The sequence below is a fragment of the Littorina saxatilis genome, linkage group LG5, assembly GCF_037325665.1.
Source record: "Littorina saxatilis isolate snail1 linkage group LG5, US_GU_Lsax_2.0, whole genome shotgun sequence".
Classification (NCBI taxonomy): domain Eukaryota; kingdom Metazoa; phylum Mollusca; class Gastropoda; order Littorinimorpha; family Littorinidae; genus Littorina; species Littorina saxatilis.
The window spans coordinates 27,866,756-27,885,652 of NC_090249.1; the positions used below are offsets into that span (position 1 = coordinate 27,866,756).

An 18,897-nucleotide genomic window follows, 5' to 3' on the forward strand; every position below is an offset into this window, starting at 1 on the left:
GTTTTTGCTGTTGTTCAATCAATCAATCAATCAATATGAGGCTTATATCGCGCGTATTCCGTGGGTACAGTTCTAAGCGCAGGGATTTATTTTTTTATTTTTATATTTTATTTTTTATTTTATGCAATTTATATCGCGCACATATTCAAGGCGCAGGGATTTATTTATGCCGTGTGAGATGGAATTTTTTTACACAATACATCACGCATTCACATCGGCCAGGAGATCGCAGCGATTTCGGCGCACATCCTACTTTTCACGGCCTATTATTCAAGTCACACGGGTATTTTGGTGGACATTTTTATCTATGCCAGGGCCGGACCCAGGGGGGGGTTCCAGGGGTTCCGGAACCCCACCCCTGGAAAAAGCATGTACCTTGCTTTGAGTGTTTTTATTTTTTTATTTTTATTTTTTTAATAAATTTTGTGTGTCTCTAACAAATTTTATTCAATGTGAAACCCTCAAAACAAGGCCCAGAATGCACCAGATTGCACAGATTTTAACCGTTTTTCACACATTTTCCGGGGGGGCATGCCCCCGGACCCCCCTAGTTCTTGTGGCTTCGCCACTTTGCTGATTTGCCCCCCCCCCCCCAAAAAAAAAGGAGGAACCCCCCCCTTACAACTCATTTGGTCCGGCCCTGTATGCCTATACAATTTTGCCAGGAAAGACCCTTTTGTCAATCGTGGGATCTTTAACGTACACACCCCAATGTAGTGTACACGAAGGGACCTCGTTTTTTTGTCTCATCCGAAAGACTAGCACTTGAACCCACCACCTAGGTTAGGAAAGGGGGGAGAAAATTGCTAACGCCCTGACCCTGACCCAGGGTCGAACTCGCAACCTCTCGCTTCCGAGCGCAAGTGCGTTACCACTGGGCCACCCAGTCCTTGTTGATGTTGTTGGTCACAGTTGTTATATCAATATGAACTGTAGTTTTGAAAATAATCTTTTACATGCCTCTGAAGTTATCATTTCAATTAAATGTTCTCTTTCTTATTTCAGTTGATGGACGGTCGGAAGTCAGTTGGTGGCAAACTGGAGGTGAAGGTCAGACTACGCGACCCTTTTAAAGGTCGCCAGGTGGAGGAAAGCAAAGAGAAGTGGCTCGTCATTGACCAGTTTATTCGCACAGTGGGGTCAAAGGTCAGTTGTTAGTGGTACAGTGTGTTCATTTGTGTACATGCGTCTGTGTTTTTAGAAGGATATTTCTTTTTTAATTCTATTTTTTTTATTGTGTTTTATTTAATTTTAACCATCCAGAACTTCATATTAGCAGACAGCGGTAAGTTTTGGTTTACTATTTTGCATTTGTGGTCTCTATTGATGTGTGTGTGTGTGTGTGTGTGTGTGTGTGTGTGTGTGTGTGTGTGTGTGTGTGTGTGTGTGTGTGTGCAAATATTTGAACATCAGTATGGTTGCATATTCTAAAGGTCACCTTTGTGCCTTATTTTGTAAGGTTTGGTCAGTTTGTTGTTTTAATTTGTTTTATGTTTTTGGTTTCTTTTTCAGAGTCAAGCAGGACAAACAGCATCGGTAAGTTAAAGTTAGAGTACTGGTGATTTTTTTCCAAGATTTTTTTCTTCATGTTCTGTATTTCAGGATTTTTATACCCCAATTTTTGCCACTAACTGATTTGTCGAGTTGAAACATTTGAATTTAAAATAAAAATTGTAGAAAATATAAGGCTTGTTATGAGCTTTGTACGATGACACTGATTTGATGTGAGTATTTTTAGAATATTTAGTTCACCTAGAAAAATGTTTTCATGTCTATAATTGGTCTCAATAAATGTTCATGATTTTATGTGTGTGTTTTCTATTTTTTGGGTTACAGGCTCAGAAACCTAAAAAGTGAGTATGCACGATTATAAATAGACTTCTAAGCTAACGTACGTAACATACTTACAGTATTGTGCTTGCTTTAGATATAACCTTAGCTGCTGTTTTTTTCTCTCTCAAACTTTCAGGACAAGTCACTTTCTCCTTCTCTCTTGAAGAGTTCAGAAAACTTGAAGTAAAACATTTACTCCTGTGTTTTAGTTTTGTGCTTTGATGAAAGAGCACCAAAACTGTCTCCGTTGGCACAAGCAGTTTTGGATGAGTTTTGTTGAAACATTTTTAACATTTAAAAATGAAAGGATTATTTTGTGAAAATAAACTTACATTTTTATCAGCATAAAAAAACAACAACAACATTCTATTCAAAAGGAACAGAATGGCAAACAAACAAAAAGGAAGAAGAAGAAAAAGAGAGATTTCACTCATTTGAAATCTGTTTCTGTTTTTGGCAGTGAAAAGTCAAGTATCTGCACACTTTCCTAAGAGAGGAGGGGAAATGTAGAGCGACCGACGCTACAAAACGACCAACTGGACAGTGACATTAGACGGCATGCTCATCACTTATTTTTCACGTTAATGTTGTTGCGGAGAGCATATTGTCATGTTCGTGGCTAAATGTTACGTACTGTCAAAATAAAAAACTGTGAAATGTGTGTATGATGGTGGCGGCTGCTTTTTTAAAAATTTCAGCCAGAATTTTTGGTGATTCTATCATAATCATATTTCAATCAAAACCTTGTACAGTTCAAGTTTTTCTTCACTGGCATTCATTTATACTTTTGAACATTTTTGGAGTAAGTATTGGACGGGGAGAGAAGCGAGTGTTGTATGATGTACAAGTCTTCTTCTTCTGCGTTCATGGGCTGAAACTCCCATGTACACTCGTGTTTTTTACACGAGTGGGTTTTTACATGTATGATCGTTTTAACCCCGCCATTTAGGCAGCCATACGTCGCCGCTTTCAGGGAAGTACATGTACGATAATTTCTGACAGAGTCATTCAGTTTACACTGTGATTCTTGCATAATCACAATTCAATCAAAACATTTTACATAATTTTATCTTCACTGACATTAACTAATATACAATGAGAATTTTTAGGGTGAACATAGTTGGATACGAAGTGACTTGGAAGCTGTTTCTGTGATATTTTGTCCAGTCATTTGTATCTATTTTACCCTTGTACAGAATAAGACAGTGGTTGGAAAGATGATGGATCTGACATTTTGTGTGTGTTTTTGTTCCAATGTTTGCACAAAAATTACACTTGTTAAAATCCTTTTGGATTTTGTGTATTGCTAACTCGAACTGATAAGGCCGTGCACAATTTTTAGTGCTTTTTGTTTGCACATGTTTTAAGATTTTAAGATTTTAGATTATATGTTTTCCTAACACATGGGCATGAGGCCATACTCTACTCTCGTACAGTATTTGAGCAGTTAAGTTCCTCTCTGGTCTTTGTTGACACACACCAGTCTGACTGTTCCTTGTTTGTGTGTATGTTTTGTGTTTAGTTTAATATTTATGTCTGTATCATCATTCTTCTTGGAGTCTGCTTTTATTTTATTAATTGACATTTTCATTTTTGCATGCATAATTCTTACTATTTGTTGTAGTCATGGTAAAGGGTTGTAGATTAATGAAGGTGTCTTCTGCTGATCCCATATGTATACACAGAAAGTCTGATATATGTGCAGCAGTTATATGTATGGGTTAGTTATGTATAAAAATTAACAATTATGATGCAGTAGTAAATATTAGTTTAACAGACTTTACTTGCGTTTTGAAGGCAGACCACAGAATCTGACACCAATGTCTGTTATAAGTTACATAAAACCGTAGTAATTGTGTAAAGCTAGAGTAAATGACAATCTAACACACTCAGATTGCTTGCTATGTGAAGATATATAAGCCCACGGAATCATGAGACTGACAATCAGTGTCAGCTAGATTAAAAAAATCAACAACTTAGAAGTATAGTACTGTAGTAATGTATAATCTAACAGTCTGCTTGCTATGTAAAGTCAGCACAGAAAATCATCTGTCAGCTAGATGAAAACAAAATATCTTGCATTAGTATTTGATACTGTAGTGACTAATAATGTAACACAGCTCTGCCTGCTATATATGTGAAGGGAGCCCATGGGTGTGGGTGTGTACAGAAAGATAGAACCTGAAGGAAGCAGTACTCGGTCCAAAAATCAGTGAGTTTAATTTCCAGCAGGCTTGAAATCCCCAAGAAAAACTTCCCTCTAAGATGCTTGAATGAAGATATCCTATGCTGGAGCTTATTGACTCCCTATATTTGCAATCCAACCCCTTTTAGCTTGCTGTCTTGGAAAGCACAGATGTTTTCCCCTGTATATGCACACTGAAATCAGCAGTAGCAAAATATTCTGATTTACCAACATAAATTTAGAATTCCTTGGCTATATAGGCCTTATCAGAACCTGGAGTCATGCTTCGGATCTTGCCTGTTCATTTTGCTGAATCTTAGACCTGCAACTGCTTGGCCAAGTTTCATTGGTTTGAACTGTACTTTGTATCCAAAACCTGCCAACCCCATTGTGTATGAATCAGTTGTTCCTGTCCTGTCTGCCTGTCTGTCTGACGTTTTGTTTTGAAGGAATAGTGTCCAAAAAATGAGGCAAGATCGCTTTGTCATCATGAATCTCCCCGCTTTGTTTGCTTTGTTTTCATCGCCTCAAGAGTGAATTGAATGCCATGAACATGAGCATTTGCTTTTCTATACACTCTCTACGTCATCACCCTGCTTGTAACTCGGCAACACTGTTTTGAAGGAATGCACATTCCTAACTTTATTCCCTCTTCCCTTTCCGCAACCTGAAACATTGACCTTCTAATGAGCTGTTACCTAGCTGCTGTAATGGTCTGAGGCAACCTTAAAATGGTAGTGCTATCAATACATGTAATGTGGTTTTGTTGAAGAGTGCAGTTTTGTCTGCATGTGATATTTTTATGCCAAGTTTCTTCAACTGTCATGTCTGATATCAGCGTCCAGTGCACAGTTAACATTTTGTATAAATTTAGCTTTGAATTGTAAAGGGTTGAATTCTTTATGCTCTTATGCAATACAGAAAGTGCAGCCAGTTTCCTCTTGTCATTCAGGGGAAGTTTATTTGTGACATTTGCTGTACTGAGTTTAAAATTGTTTCATGAAAATTATCATGCATGTACATCTAGTCCTATCAATTGCCTGACACTTTTTTGGCATGCGAAAGGGATTTTTTCCCTTAGATCTGGCGACATGTACTTGTCTTATATTCATATTGCAGAAGGTAATGCCTCTAATACAGTGCGTGTATCATTGTTCCTTAGTGTTGACTGATGACTGTATCCTGATAAACAAGATTTGACTGCCTAAACAGGTTGTTTCTATGCTTTTGTATTTGAAGGGAGGTAAGTTTTGTTGTGTTTGCAGGACATCGTGATGCATGCTGATTGCCCTTGTAATGTGATATTTGAATTGATGTTATGTCTGCATAGAGTCAAATCTGTTTACCTAATTGGTCACAAATAATGGTCTTACTTTTTGGTTAATTTGAGATGTTGATCTTAATTCTTATTATTCTCTTTACAATGTTACATATTGATGATCTAAAGTCTTTTAATGCGGGCATTCACTGATTCAGGGTTGATATTATTATTAAGTGCCTCACTATTTCTACGTGTATCCTCTTTTCAGTTCTGATAGGGACGAATCTGATGTGTGAGTTCAGCTTTGGGAAGAGTTGTACAATTACTTGTTAATTACATGCATTTTTTTTTTCCTGTTTAAAAAAAAAAATTGATTGACATCTTTGAAAGGCAAGAGAAAGACTCTTATAATTATAACAAATTTATAGATGTAAATGAGTTAAAACAATGTGAGCAGAAGTAACAGCTCTTCTGAGATTTATTTTGAGCTACCTGTATTTTATATTTACAAAGCCTTGAAATCTCACAAAGACTTTATATCATTTTTGAATGGTCAAGAATGTTGGCTTTCTCTTGCCTTTAGTTTTATATTATCTTTCAGAAAAGTTTTTGTGTATTTTGCAAAGTTACAGTATTTTAATTACAGTGGAAACCCCTTTTAAGACTCCCCAATTTAACACTTCTTTCTTTTTAAGACCTTGTGAGTTAACAATTTTTAAATTTACTTTTTACATTAATTACTTTGATATTTATAAGAGCTTTAGTATAATTATATTCCTTGTGATATTTAAAAAGTCCAGTTTAAAACTACAAAAAGAAACAACAACCATATCAGTCAAAATGTTGTTCATGTAATGCCTTTTTGATATTCTAAAGTCTGAACTTTTCCTTTTAAAATATAATAAACTTGATTTGAAAATGACAATTGTTACTGTTGAAGGAATTTTGAAGCTATTTGTTTTGCTGTATTGTTCCTTGTTTTCATTTGAACTGCACATTGTTTTCACACACAAAAAGGGAGATGGGAGGGAAGTGAAGAAAATAACTGTTATTTTTTACTTCAAAGACAAAAAGGAAGCACAATCAAAATGAGTGTAAAAATTGTCAGCAAGCATTAATAATAGCAACAAGCAAACCATCATTAATGTCTTTTTTTTTTTTTTTTGGGGGGGGGGGGGGGAGAATCATTGTAGGAAACAGATTTACTGGCTGACAGGGTAAAATTAAGCACTGTGACAAGGATGGGCTTAGTCTTTGTCCGACAAGCTTGCCTGACATCTATACTCTACTTAAACTCTTAGTCTGCAGCTGTTTCTAATATGGTCTAGCATATAACCATGTCATGTCTCAAATAGACTCTAGTTCTAGGGACAGAAAAACCAAGTTAGCATAGCATAGGTGTTTTCTGAAAAGTGCATTTATTTTCTTTCTTAGGCTCGCAAAGAAACTAACAAATTATGACTTAACAGGGCAGCTGACTTTATCAGTGTGTGAAGCACTCAACTTTCATTTTTTTATGTGTGCATGTTTCTTATCATTTGTTGCAGACGGTAAAGGGTTGTAGATTTTTAGAAATCTTTTGCTTGTCGAGACTAATCTTGAGAGTAGTGGATCTGTGGGTAAGTAAATATGAGGCACACACAAAACAGTATGGTCATGAATAACAGTCGGATCCAGTCTGCTTGCAATGTGAAAGCAGCCCGCAGAAACTCACGTGCCTGTAAAACGTCACATACAAGTGTACCATTTGAAAGGCTACACTGAACAAATATCTAGCACAATATAACACAATTTGCTTTACTTTAAAAAAATTTTTTACTTTAATACATTCGTGTGTCTTCTTTCAGTGATGGAACAAGCTGTATGGAGGTGCTTCGCTATGAAAAACAGCAGTTGGACAAACAGGTTCGTTATATTTTTCTTATTACATTTGTGGAGATTTAAAAAAAGAAATTCTTCCATTGTGTTGTGATGCTTGTGTGTGTGTGTGTGTGTGTGCGTGCGTGTGTGCGTGCGTGTGTGCGTGCGTGTGTGTTTTCTTTTCTTCTCACTTCCATCTTTGCCGAAAAAATGAACGGCAACATTTTCTGCCATATCTGATCAAACACTCTCCTGTGGATGATTGTGAGTGCAGATTTCGTACCTGAAGGATAGCTTGAGCGCCATTCAGATGCAGACGCTGCGTCACAAGAGTTCCCTGTTGGAGGAGAAGCTGGAACTGCAACAGAAACAGCTCAGGGAAGGAGGAACAGAGGCCTGGAAAGGTATTTAAGGGCCCCCTGCCCGGTCCAACTCGCCATCCTCCATGCCACCACCTCCCACATTTCTGGTCAAAAGCACAGTCCTTCCCGTGTAAATGATTCGGCTCACCATGTCAGATCTGTTCAGGCTTTTACATTGGATGAGACCATCCTTCCAGTAGGACACATACCCAGGGCTAACACCTTTCCAGTTCTCGACGGAAAAAAATTGGTTTTTGAAAACTTTTTAAACCGGAAAATCCGGTTTCTTAAAGGAAAACTTAAAACGTTTATTTTTTATTTTTTAGTTTGGATGGTTGATGGAGGCAAAATGTGTATTATTTTATAATTTATGAACATACATTTTGGTACCAGGAGAGGCTGGTTCTTTGCCCCTGCCGCCGTGGACCCTGGCCTTTCAGGTTTTTCATTTTTGTTTGGTGTTAGCCCTGCATACCAAACAGGCTACAGCCTGGCTGCTTTCTGTGCAGAATGGGATTTATTTTTAATTAGAACTGATTTCTTAAAAGCCACCAAAGGAAGCAGTCGGGCTGTCGATGTTGGGTATGTGTCAAAGTAGAGGGCTAGTCTTATCCCATGTAGAAACATTGGCAGATCTGATAAAGTGACCAGAGTCTGATTTGATCTCTTGGTGCATCAATTGATGCTTCATTAATATTGAACACTTTTCAGTCTGACTGAGTATCCAGGGTGAATGTTTGTGCATGCATGCATGTATATGTGCATCTGTTGTGGCAAGTCATTGTAGTTGTTGGATGATGGTGTTGTTATCGCCCTCTTGCTCATTTATTTTGTCATATTCTATGGTTTCAGCCTACGTTGCTGCGGTGGAGAAGGAGGCAGTAATGTTTGAAACAGAAGCGAGACAGTTGGCGCGGATTGGAGATGTACAGAAAGCTGAGACCATGATTAATAAATGCAAGCTTGCCAAGAAGGAGGTAACCGTCTGAATGAATTCCTAGGTTTTAGCTGATAAATAGGTGCAGTGCTTATCTCTTGTCTTTTATTGTCATTGCTAATATTATTGTCCACATTATAGTATGTATGTTAAATGTGCACACATGCATTCAAACACACACAGAAATAGCCAGACAAAAAAAGATAAACTGACAGACATGCATGCAAAAACTCATGCATTCACACACACTCATGCATTCACATAAACGCACACACACACACACATGCACGCATGCATGCATGCATGCACACATGCACACACACACACACACACACACACACACACACACACACACCTTCACCTATTTCCCTTCCAACAAGAGTTGCACTTGTTACCTTTTTTTCCCCTGATAATTGAACTTAAAGTAAAATACATTTTTTCAGGCCAACTCCAATGTATTATATATCTCTGTTTTGTTTCAGCTTGCAGCTATCAAGGCAAAGATCCCAGGATAAAGATGATCATGGATGTTGTGAACAATGTCTTTCCAATCAAATTTGCAAACAAATAAAGAATTGCTTAGTGGTGTATGGATGTGCTGTCTTCTTGGGTTATATTGTGTGTAAATGTATGTTATTTGATTAGTGAATTTCTTTGCATTGAATGACGGATGGGTATGATCTTTTGGATATGTTGAAAGAGTATGAACAGAATTGTTGAGAGAGAGAGAGAGAGAGAGAGAGAGAGAGAGAGAGAGAGAGAGAGAGAGAGAGAGAGAGAGAGAGATGTGTAAGATATATCATACAAACTTTGTAGTTGCACTTATAGGTAAAGAAGACTTTCAGCTCTGAATGTAGTATCCTTTAAATTGATGTAAAGTTTTGATATTGTTTTGTTTAAATGATTTCATTTGATTTTACCATACAAATGAATAGTACGTGATTCTTTGACATTCAATTTCTGAAATAAAGATTTTACTAGAGTGAAGAAGTTGTTAATGCTTTTCATGCTGTATGATATTTCACAAAACCTTTTCAGCAGCTGTTCTTCTTTTCTACGTCTTAACCTTTTTCAGCATGAAAATGCTATTTTTGTGATCACGATCCTTGTGCCTTTAATTTTGGTTTGTGAAATGTTTGATCGTAACATTGGAGTAGGTACGTTTTCTATGTTGTTTGAGACGCAATATCAACTTTTGAATTGGCTCAGCTTTAATGGTACGGGAAACTCCATTTTGGTCATCACTCAATACTAAAAAGCAACACACTGATGATTTCTGTCAGTGAAAGGTGTATAATATGTTTTAAGTGGCCGTGGTTTGGTTCATCCACAGATGCATTATCTGTCACAGGCATTTGTATGTTAATGTGCATGCACATCATTCTGTGCGCATGGGTGTGAACATGTATGGACACATGTGTGCATGAGTGTGATTGTGTGCGAATGTGTGTGCGTAATAGATAAGATGTTTGATGGACACCTTGCAATTTGAGATGTTGGCTCCAAAGCAGTGGTTGTTGTGTTTTGATTCAAATGGCATAATACTATGTACCTTTAAGACTAGAACAAATTCTCAATCTGTGATGAGTATGATTATGGATGGAGTTGATTATTGTCTTATTCTTAAATACATTATTTTTTTGTCTGGGATGTTTCATGTTTGCAATTCCCATGAGCTGGAGACACTGCCTATGATTTTCCAGGCTGCTGTGTGTAAGATTTGATGCATTTACTGATTTAAACTACACTTTCCAATTGTTTACATCATTTCAAGGAAATAAGATGCTTGTATGATCATGCTTTAGCTTACTTCACATATTGGTTATTTGTAAAAACAATAACATAAAATAAAAACTTCTTGTGTATGTTACAAATGATGGAGATACTAAAACAAGGAACATAATGTGGTTTTATTTGAAGTCAGATTTGTGAATGTGTACCAGGCCTGAAAGTGGCGAGTATTTTACTCGCCATGGCAAGTAGAAACATGTAACTGGCGAGTAGAAATGTTCATCTACTCACCAAATGCGAGTAAACTTGCTGAAACAAATTGTTGCTTTGGCTAGTAAAGTTTGCTCTCTGGCTAGTACATTTTCAGGGCTAGTACACCATTTGTTGAACTTTCAGGGCTGTGTACATATTTGCTAAACATATGTACAGTGAGTTTCAGTAATGAGGGCTTTTCTTGTGTAAATGTTGTTTGAAGGTAGCAATTAATGCTTTGAATTTACTTGTACATACATAAACGGGTTCTGTTTACATGCAAAAAGGGTTTCTGTTCACTATAGATCTCTAAATAGATTGTGTGATTTCTCTGTTGTCTATAAGAAACAGAAAATAATAGTTGATTGGTATATTTTAAGTAGTTTTATCTGTATCATTGTGAAAAATGTAAAACGTGTCGCACAAACGAACACATATGTGAGCTTATGCATGTGCTTGCAAACACGCTTGCAGACATGCAGAAACAGTGCAAATATTTGTTGAAGATGTATTATAGTGTAGATTTCATAATCAACTGGAGAGGAATAAAACTATTATTGTATTTTTGCTTACTGATGATACTTTTTTGTACACAAACAAACTTGTGTAAGTTTCTTTTTAATTGCTCTTGGATGCAAAATAAAATATTATCCTGCAGTAATGTGTGTTCTTGTGAATTTGTTTAAATTCGCCAGTGATCGTGGGTCTGTGTGGACCCAGAAGGGTGTTTAATTGCAAATATCTCTTAAACTAGTTGGAATATTTTAATGAGCTTTTAAGAATGCCTCAGGCACATAAAAAGCTCTTATGTCCTTAAAGATCATTGCATTTCAGCGAGAAGTAAATAAAAAAACAAAGGTCAAATTTAGACTACAAACGGAAGACGTCGTGGGGCCATGCGGACCCATGTTTCTCAAAGAAGGAACAAGTCGCGTAATGCGAAAATACAATATTTAGTCAAGTAGCTGTCGAACTCACAGAATGAAACTGAACGCAATGCCATTTTTCAGCAAGACCATATACTCGTAGCATCGTCAGTCCACCGCTCATGGCAAAGGCAGTGAAATTGACAAGAAGAGCGGGGTAGTAGTTGCGCTAAGAAGGATAGCACGCTTTTCTGTACCTCTCTTCGTTTTAACTTTCTGAGCGTGTTTTTAATCCAAACATATCATATCTATATGTTTTTGGAATCAGGAACCGACAAGGAATAAGATGAAAGTGTTTTTAAATTGATTTGGACAATTTAATTTTGATAATAATTTTTATATATTTAATTTTCAGAGCTTGTTTTTAATCCGAATATAACATATTTATATGTTTTTGGAATCAGCAAATGATGGAGAATAAGGTAAACGTAAATTTGGATCGTTTTATAAATTTTTATTTTTTTTTACAATTTTCAGATTTTTAATGACCAAAGTCATTAATTAATTTTTAAGCCACCAAGCTGAAATGCAATACCGAAGTCCGGGCTTCGTCGAAGATTACTTGACCAAAATTTCAACCAATTTGGTTGAAAAATGAGGGCGTGACAGTGCCGCCTCAACTTTCACGAAAAGCCGGATATGACGTCATCAAAGACATTTATCAAAAAAATGAAAAAAACGTTCGGGGATTTCATACCCAGGAACTCTCATGTCAAATTTCATAAAGATCGGTCCAGTAGTTTAGTCTGAATCGCTCTACACACACACACACACACAGACACACGCACATACACCACGACCCTCGTTTCGATTCCCCCTCGATGTTAAAATATTTAGTCAAAACTTGACTAAATATAAAAAGCATGCATCTCCTTCCGTAGACGCCGTGGGGCCGTGCGGACCCATGCTTCTCAAAGAAGAAGAAACGTGCATCCCCTTCCGTAGACTCCGTGGGGCCATGCGGACCCATGCTTCTCAAAGAAGGAAAAACGTGCATCCCCTTCCGTAGACGCCGTGGGGCCGTGCAGACCCATATGCTTCTCAAAGAAGGAAAAACATACATACCCTTATGTAGACGTCTTGGGGCCGTGTGGACCCATGCTTCTCAAAGAAGGTAAAATATGCATACCCTTCCCGGCCTGGCAAAGGTTAATGTTGAATGTCTCTTCCTCCATCAACTTACCTTCCTCACACACACACATTTACACTTCACCACCACCACCCCCATCACCTCTCACTCCATTACAACAGAAAGTTGTACACATGCACATAAACATTTTCTTACATGGCAACTTCTGCCAGGACATTTTAACACACATATAGTACATGCACACAACCACACACACACACACACAGAGCAGACAACAATACACTGTACAAAGACAGACATGTACCGTAAACTACCTTGTATACGCCCAGTATCGAGTAAACGCCCACCCCCTACTTTTGATCAAATTCTGCGTAACAGGGTACAGTACCTGGTAAACGCCAACCCCCCATTTTTGATCATTAGAGTAAAGGGAAATTACAAAGGTCATTCAAGTCTGCTGTTGTTGTCTTTTGGAATTGTTAATAGACGATACGGCAAGAAGATTTCTTTCGTGGTTTGCTTGCAGAATTCTTAGTGTGTGTGTGTGTGTGTGTGTGTGTGTGAGGGAGAGCGAGAGAGAGGAAAGTTGTGTGCAATAACGCATCCTTTGAACTCTTCCCATGACAAAGGAACCGCTCTTGTAAAGGGTATTATAGTAACTAGTAAACGCCCACCCCCAACTTTTGGACAAAATTGGTGCATAAGGGGGGGTGGGCGTATACAAGGTACACGTATGCAAGTTTACGGTACAAACACCGGGGTTTGAAGGTGGTCAGCAGTATCAGGTACTTGTATGGTCATAAATTGTAGTATTTGAGCTATGCAATATGATAGCACAGCCAGACTAGAATCATTAATACAGGGAAAAGAGAGAGTGTGTGAAATCTACATGTGGCATTCTTCTTCTCCTTTCGGTTTGGAGCCACAGTCAAAGAAAAAATAAAGATGACGCTGCTTATTTTGAATTAGTATCTTTGACATTGTTTTTGCTTTTAGATTGTTACTTTGTTTTTCTTTCTTCAAGTTTTTCCTTGTTTTCTTTTTTTCACCTTTTTTTGAGCTTTGCCTTTGTGTGTTTTAGTTTTAGTTTTGTTACATGTATTCACATCCATGCATGTACGGACTGCAGCTCCAACGGTTACCGCTGAGCCAACGCGAAACCTTGTCTCCACTCTTTGACGAGGAAAACAAGGAAAGATATTTAACAACAGGGGAAGTAACTGTCAAACATCTGGACAGAAACATGATTTTCAAAGCAGAGAAGAATTCCTTTGTTTAGCTTCCATTACAGCACCAATTATTAAGAGGTTTGTCAAATTTGCTTTTAACTATTTGAATTTTGCATTTCAGTCTTGTTTAGTGTTTGCTGTGGGAGCTTTGCGTGCAGGTTTAAAACGCCGTTTAATTCCAAACTGAAGTTTGTAGCAGAAGGCAATCTTGTTGGAACTTGACTAATTCCATTATCATTGTCAAAACAATGCAAGCAGCAAAGCGGAAGGTTGGCATGCGTTGTTTTGTTTTCGATTCGTAGCCCAGACATTGTACGGGCTTATACTACCGTATCGTTTAGCAGGGATTGATTACACACTTGATACTTGATCCCACGAAGTAGCCTAGATGTTTGGTGAACGTGTTTTGCACTTGTGATTTTTTTTGGCTTTTGCCTGAACCATTGAATGATAATGTTGCGACCCATCTCGTCATCGGCGCTTTTCCGGAAATGACCTGCGCTTTGTTGGAATTCCAACAATGGCCGCCATTGTAGGAATTCCAACTTTGCCCTTCGCGATTCTAGAAATGTACCGTGCGCATAGTGAGAATTCTGCTCTTTCTTAGAATGCGATGTAAAATGATACAAGTCATGATGGCCTATGATGATCCTTGTGTTTTAAAGTGATCAATGCTTTGTCTTGAAAAAGCAGATGCATTGTATAACGCACCAAACCAACCGAATTACAAAAAGCAAAAACACTTTTGATAACTTTGGCGGGCTGTAACAACACAGTTCAACGACCCATCCCACTCGACCAAAACACACCAATTTTATGTAATTTTTAACGTTTCAGATCTTACATTTTACAACAACAAAAACACAACAAGAGTGTTCCGATATAACTTTTCACTGGTAACTATCGATTGTTATAATTTTTTACTCAGTCTTAACTGGTTATATATTAAACTCACACAGTCTCTCTGGGCTGCAGAGACAGCATTACGTCCCTTTACTGAGTAGGCTCTTGTCACTGCATGGTAATCTAGGCTCTTGAAACGTAATGTGCAAGTCTGCGCGCAATATTGATGTGATTGATTGTTGCAAAATGTTGATTCAAATTAAAGATGATTTCAGCCTGTTGTAACAATCTAACAGCAACACTCTACTTTGAGGAAAAAAAAAATCATTGTGTTCAAAATAGATCGAGACAGCAGCAACTAGCTAGCTGCATGCGCCGAGTGTCACTGAGAGAATTGTTACACAGTGTACCCCCACACCCCCAATTCAAGACTTCCCCTGTATAAGACCTTGCTTTTTCATACCTTATTCATGACCTGTGAAAAGGGTATACTTTTTTGTGCCAGTCGAATGGTTGCCATTTCTAGAACGAGGCAGCTTGTTTCCGGAAATGCGGCGCTTTGTTGGAAATCAAATGAGGTTTCGGGAAATCCCGATTATTCCAACTCTGCCCCGGATTCTTACTTTTGCGCCCAACAATAACATTAAACTTTTATGATTCCTTAATTGAATCTGTCTTTGCCCCACCAACCTCAGTCTTCCACTTTTTGACTCACATGCGAAGCAAAAGTGAGTATGTACTTACCCGAGTCGTCCGTCCGTCCGTCCGTCCGGAAAACTTTAACGTTGGATATTTCTTGGACACTATTCAGTCTATCAGTACCAAATTTGGCAAGATGGTGTATGATGACAAGGCCCCAAAAAACATACATAGCATCTTGACCTTGCTTCAAGGTCAAGGTCGCAGGGGCCATAAATGTTGTCTAAAAAACAGCTATTTTTCCCATTTTTCCCATTTTCTCTGAAGTTTTTGAGATTGAATACCTCACCTATATATGATATATAGGGCAAAGTAAGCCCCATCTTTTGATACCAGTTTGGTTTACCTTGCTTCAAGGTCAAGGTCACAGGAGCTCTTCAAAGTTGGATTGTATACATATTTTGAAGTGACCTTGGCTTGACCCTGAACTATGGAAGATAACTGTTTCAAACTTAAAAATTATGTGGGGCACATGTTATGCTTTCATCATGAGACACATTTGGTCACATATGATCAAGGTCAAGGTCACTTTGACCCTTATGAAATGTGACCAAAATAAGGTAGTGAACCACTAAAAATGACCATATCTCATGGTAGAAAGAGCCAATAACAGACCTGTTTACTCTTACGGAATGGGCGGAAGTTTTACGGATTTAAGATCGTCTTTCCGCTTGTCCGCGCACTGCTTGAAATCTTCCGCAATTTGGCGCGATTTCGAGAAAAAAATATTTGTGATGTTTTCGGTAAAAAGTTGCGATAGTTTTCTCAGTATTAAGACGTCTTTCGTCAATTTCCGGTTAGAACGGTGTCTTCTTCCGGGACTTTGGTTACACGTGTTGCCTGTTGGTGTCCTTTTGCAAAATGCCTCCAAAAAGAAAGGAACAACACCGACACCGACACGAAACTGACGATGAAGAGCGCGATAGTGCGTGTGGGGCAGAGAAGAAGAGAATCTATTATCAGAAGTGGAAAGAAGATTACTCAAAGAAGTATCCGGACTTGACGGTTTCCAGGAAATTTGGACCAAGCCATTCTTACTGCACGCTGTGTGACAGTCATTTCTCGATCACTTTTTTCTTTCTATTTGCTTTCTCCGAAAACTACATCTCAAATATACAATGACGCTATCATGTAATGTAGAATTAAGTTGATCATTTCTTTGCACACAGCAAATTATGAAAAAAAGAGTGTGTTTTATTGCTTTAGAGCGAGTTTGTGGCTTAAAAAAAAATCTTCCGCATGAAGTGGAAAATCTTCCTCATTTTCCTTCAAATCTTCCTCATGGGTCAATGTCAGGGTAAACAGGCCTGCAATAAGCACCATTGTACTTCTTATGTCTTGAATTAACAGCTTTGTCTTGGATGACCTTGACCTTGGGTCAAGGTCACATGTATTTTGGTAGGAAAAATGTGTAAAGCAGTTCTTAGTGTATGATGTCATTGCTAGGTTTAGTTATTTGACCTTGACCCTGAAGGTCAAGGTCATGTAAAGGTCAAGGTCAAGCATGTGAGTCGTATGGGCTTTGCCCTTCTTGTTTTCTCAATCTGACAATCAATCAATCAATTAATATGAGGCTTATATCGCGCGTATTCCGTGGGTACAGTTCTTTGCTCAGGGATTTTTTTATTTTTTTTATTTTAATTTTAATTTTATGCAATTTATATCGCGCACATATTCAAGGCGCAGGGATTTATTTATGCCGTGTGAGATGGAATTATTTTACACAATACATCACGCATTCACATCGGCCAGCGCAGATCGCAGCCATTTCGGCGCATATCCTACTTTTCACGGCCGGCGTATTATTCCAAGTCACACGGGTATTTTGGTGGACATTTTTATCTATGCCTATACAATTTTGCCAGGAAAGACCCTTTTGTCAATCGTGGGATCTTTAACGTGCACACCCCAATGTAGTGTACACGAAGGGACCTCGGTTTTTCGTCTCATCCGAAAGACTAGCACTTGAACCCACCACCTAGGTTAGGAAAGGGGGGAGAAAATTGCTAACACCCTGACCCAGGGTCGAACTCGCAACCTCTCGCTTCCGAGCGCAAGTGCGTTACCACTCGGCCACCCAGTTCTCTCTCCATATCCGTCTCTCTGCCTCAATCTTCCTTTGCCCTGGACATGTAGTGTATGTAATGATGTATGCATGCACATGTATGCAAAAACATAGACGTTTAAATACCTTTGGCGGGGATGTAGCTCAGTCGGTAGCGCGCTGGATTTGTATCCAGTTGGCCATTGTCAGCGTGAGTTCGTCCCCACGTTCGGCGAGAGATTTATTTCTCAGAGTCAACTTTGTGTGCAGACTCTCCTCGGTGTCCGAACACCCCCGTGTGTACACGCAAACACAAGAGCAAGTGCGCACGAAAAAGATCCTGTAATCCATGTCAGAGTTCGGTGGGTTATAGAAACACGAAAATACCCAGCATGCTTCCTCCGAAAACGGCGTATGGCTGCCTCAATGGCGGGGTAAAAAACGGTCATACACGTAAAATTCCACTCGTGCAAAAAACACGAGTGTACGTGGGAGTTTCAGCCCACGAACGCAGAAGAAGAAGAAGAAATATACCTTTGAATAGTTTGATTGAACTTGACAGATGGTATATAGATCATAATATATGTATACCAATATTTAGTTTAAGAGATTATAAATGCTAAGTTGCACAGGTTGCTTTGAATACAATGCATTTTTGTTAATATGTTGCTTAAAGTTTTGTACAGTTGGGTCTGTTTTTTTCAGATGAGAATTTTCTCAAAACACAATGGAGTGGGAGAGAAAGTTTTATGACATCGTCCGTGAAACTGAATGCAACTTGACAAATGCACGGGTATGTTTCAATTTGTATTACTTACTTAACTGAAGGTATACACTTGTTGATGTATTAAGGTCTGTCATTTGCGTTCTTGCCCTAAAGAGTGATGATTTGTCAGAAGGGTTCACGTGGAGGTCTTGTGGGCAAAGGTACATGCCTCTGTAATTGAGACAAAAGAGATGGGTGTGCTAACAAACATGCCTATTATAGGCTGAGTGTTTTCAAACAGCATATATATATATATATATCTGACAGTCATGCACTGGTGATGCCGTTTTGCCTCCCACGGGCGGTAAGGCATTAACTGTGACGTCAAACTACAGACCTCATGCAAAACCCAGTAATTGATAGAAATACATTTATTTTTCTGGTAGTTGAATAAACTGTGTGCACCTACAATATGAATCATGATGGCTGCATACATGATATTTTACACTTGAAGGCTGGTTTAAGAAATTGTTGTGCAAGCCATTATATAAAATTATATTTATGTTTGACATGTAAGGATGATCATTTGATAATTGATATTCAGTGTTTAGCAATGATGTACAAAGGGAAGTAAGCACTCTAAATGCATATGATTTGTGTAACAGAGTAAGTGAGAGTTATTTGGAACCATTCTCCTGGCACTTGAGAGAATAACAAGCATTGAAATGAACAAGCGACTTTCATCCTCAAACATTTAGAAATTAGAGTGCTTATTTCCCTTTGTTTATCAGATCTCTAAACAGCGCTCTGCCTCATTTGTTTGAGATTTTTACAATAATGTACAGCGTAAAGCTTGAACATGTTTTTGTGTTTATTGCAATGATTTCTTTTCCTTTTTTCAGCGTAAGCTTCAAGGAAGTACCGCAGCAAAACCGTTGT

General features: G+C 38.2%; 1 protein-coding gene and 1 long non-coding RNA gene across 5 annotated transcripts in view; both read left to right on the plus strand.

Annotated features, from left to right (window-relative positions):
* Positions 1–11,078, plus strand: part of LOC138966746 (coiled-coil and C2 domain-containing protein 1-like) — a 35,488-nt gene extending 24,410 nt beyond the window's left edge. Inside the window, exons 23-30 of one of the 4 annotated variants that reach the window (XM_070339072.1) lie at positions 1,006–1,146; positions 1,513–1,536; positions 1,837–1,853; positions 5,548–5,571; positions 7,127–7,184; positions 7,414–7,543; positions 8,354–8,478; positions 8,921–11,078. In XM_070339072.1, coding sequence (XP_070195173.1) covers positions 1,006–1,146; positions 1,513–1,536; positions 1,837–1,853; positions 5,548–5,571; positions 7,127–7,184; positions 7,414–7,543; positions 8,354–8,478; positions 8,921–8,953 — 552 coding nt within the window. In that variant the 3' untranslated portion in view covers positions 8,954–11,078. The other 3 variants (XM_070339073.1, XM_070339075.1, XM_070339076.1) reach the window with 3 other exon arrangements.
* Positions 11,079–13,646: 2,568 nt separating this feature from the next.
* On the plus strand, positions 13,647–18,896 carry LOC138966748 (uncharacterized). Its single transcript, XR_011455754.1, has 3 exons — positions 13,647–13,744; positions 17,958–18,045; positions 18,861–18,896. It is a non-coding gene; the product is annotated as an uncharacterized lncRNA (long non-coding RNA).
* Position 18,897: the final 1 nt, after the last annotated feature.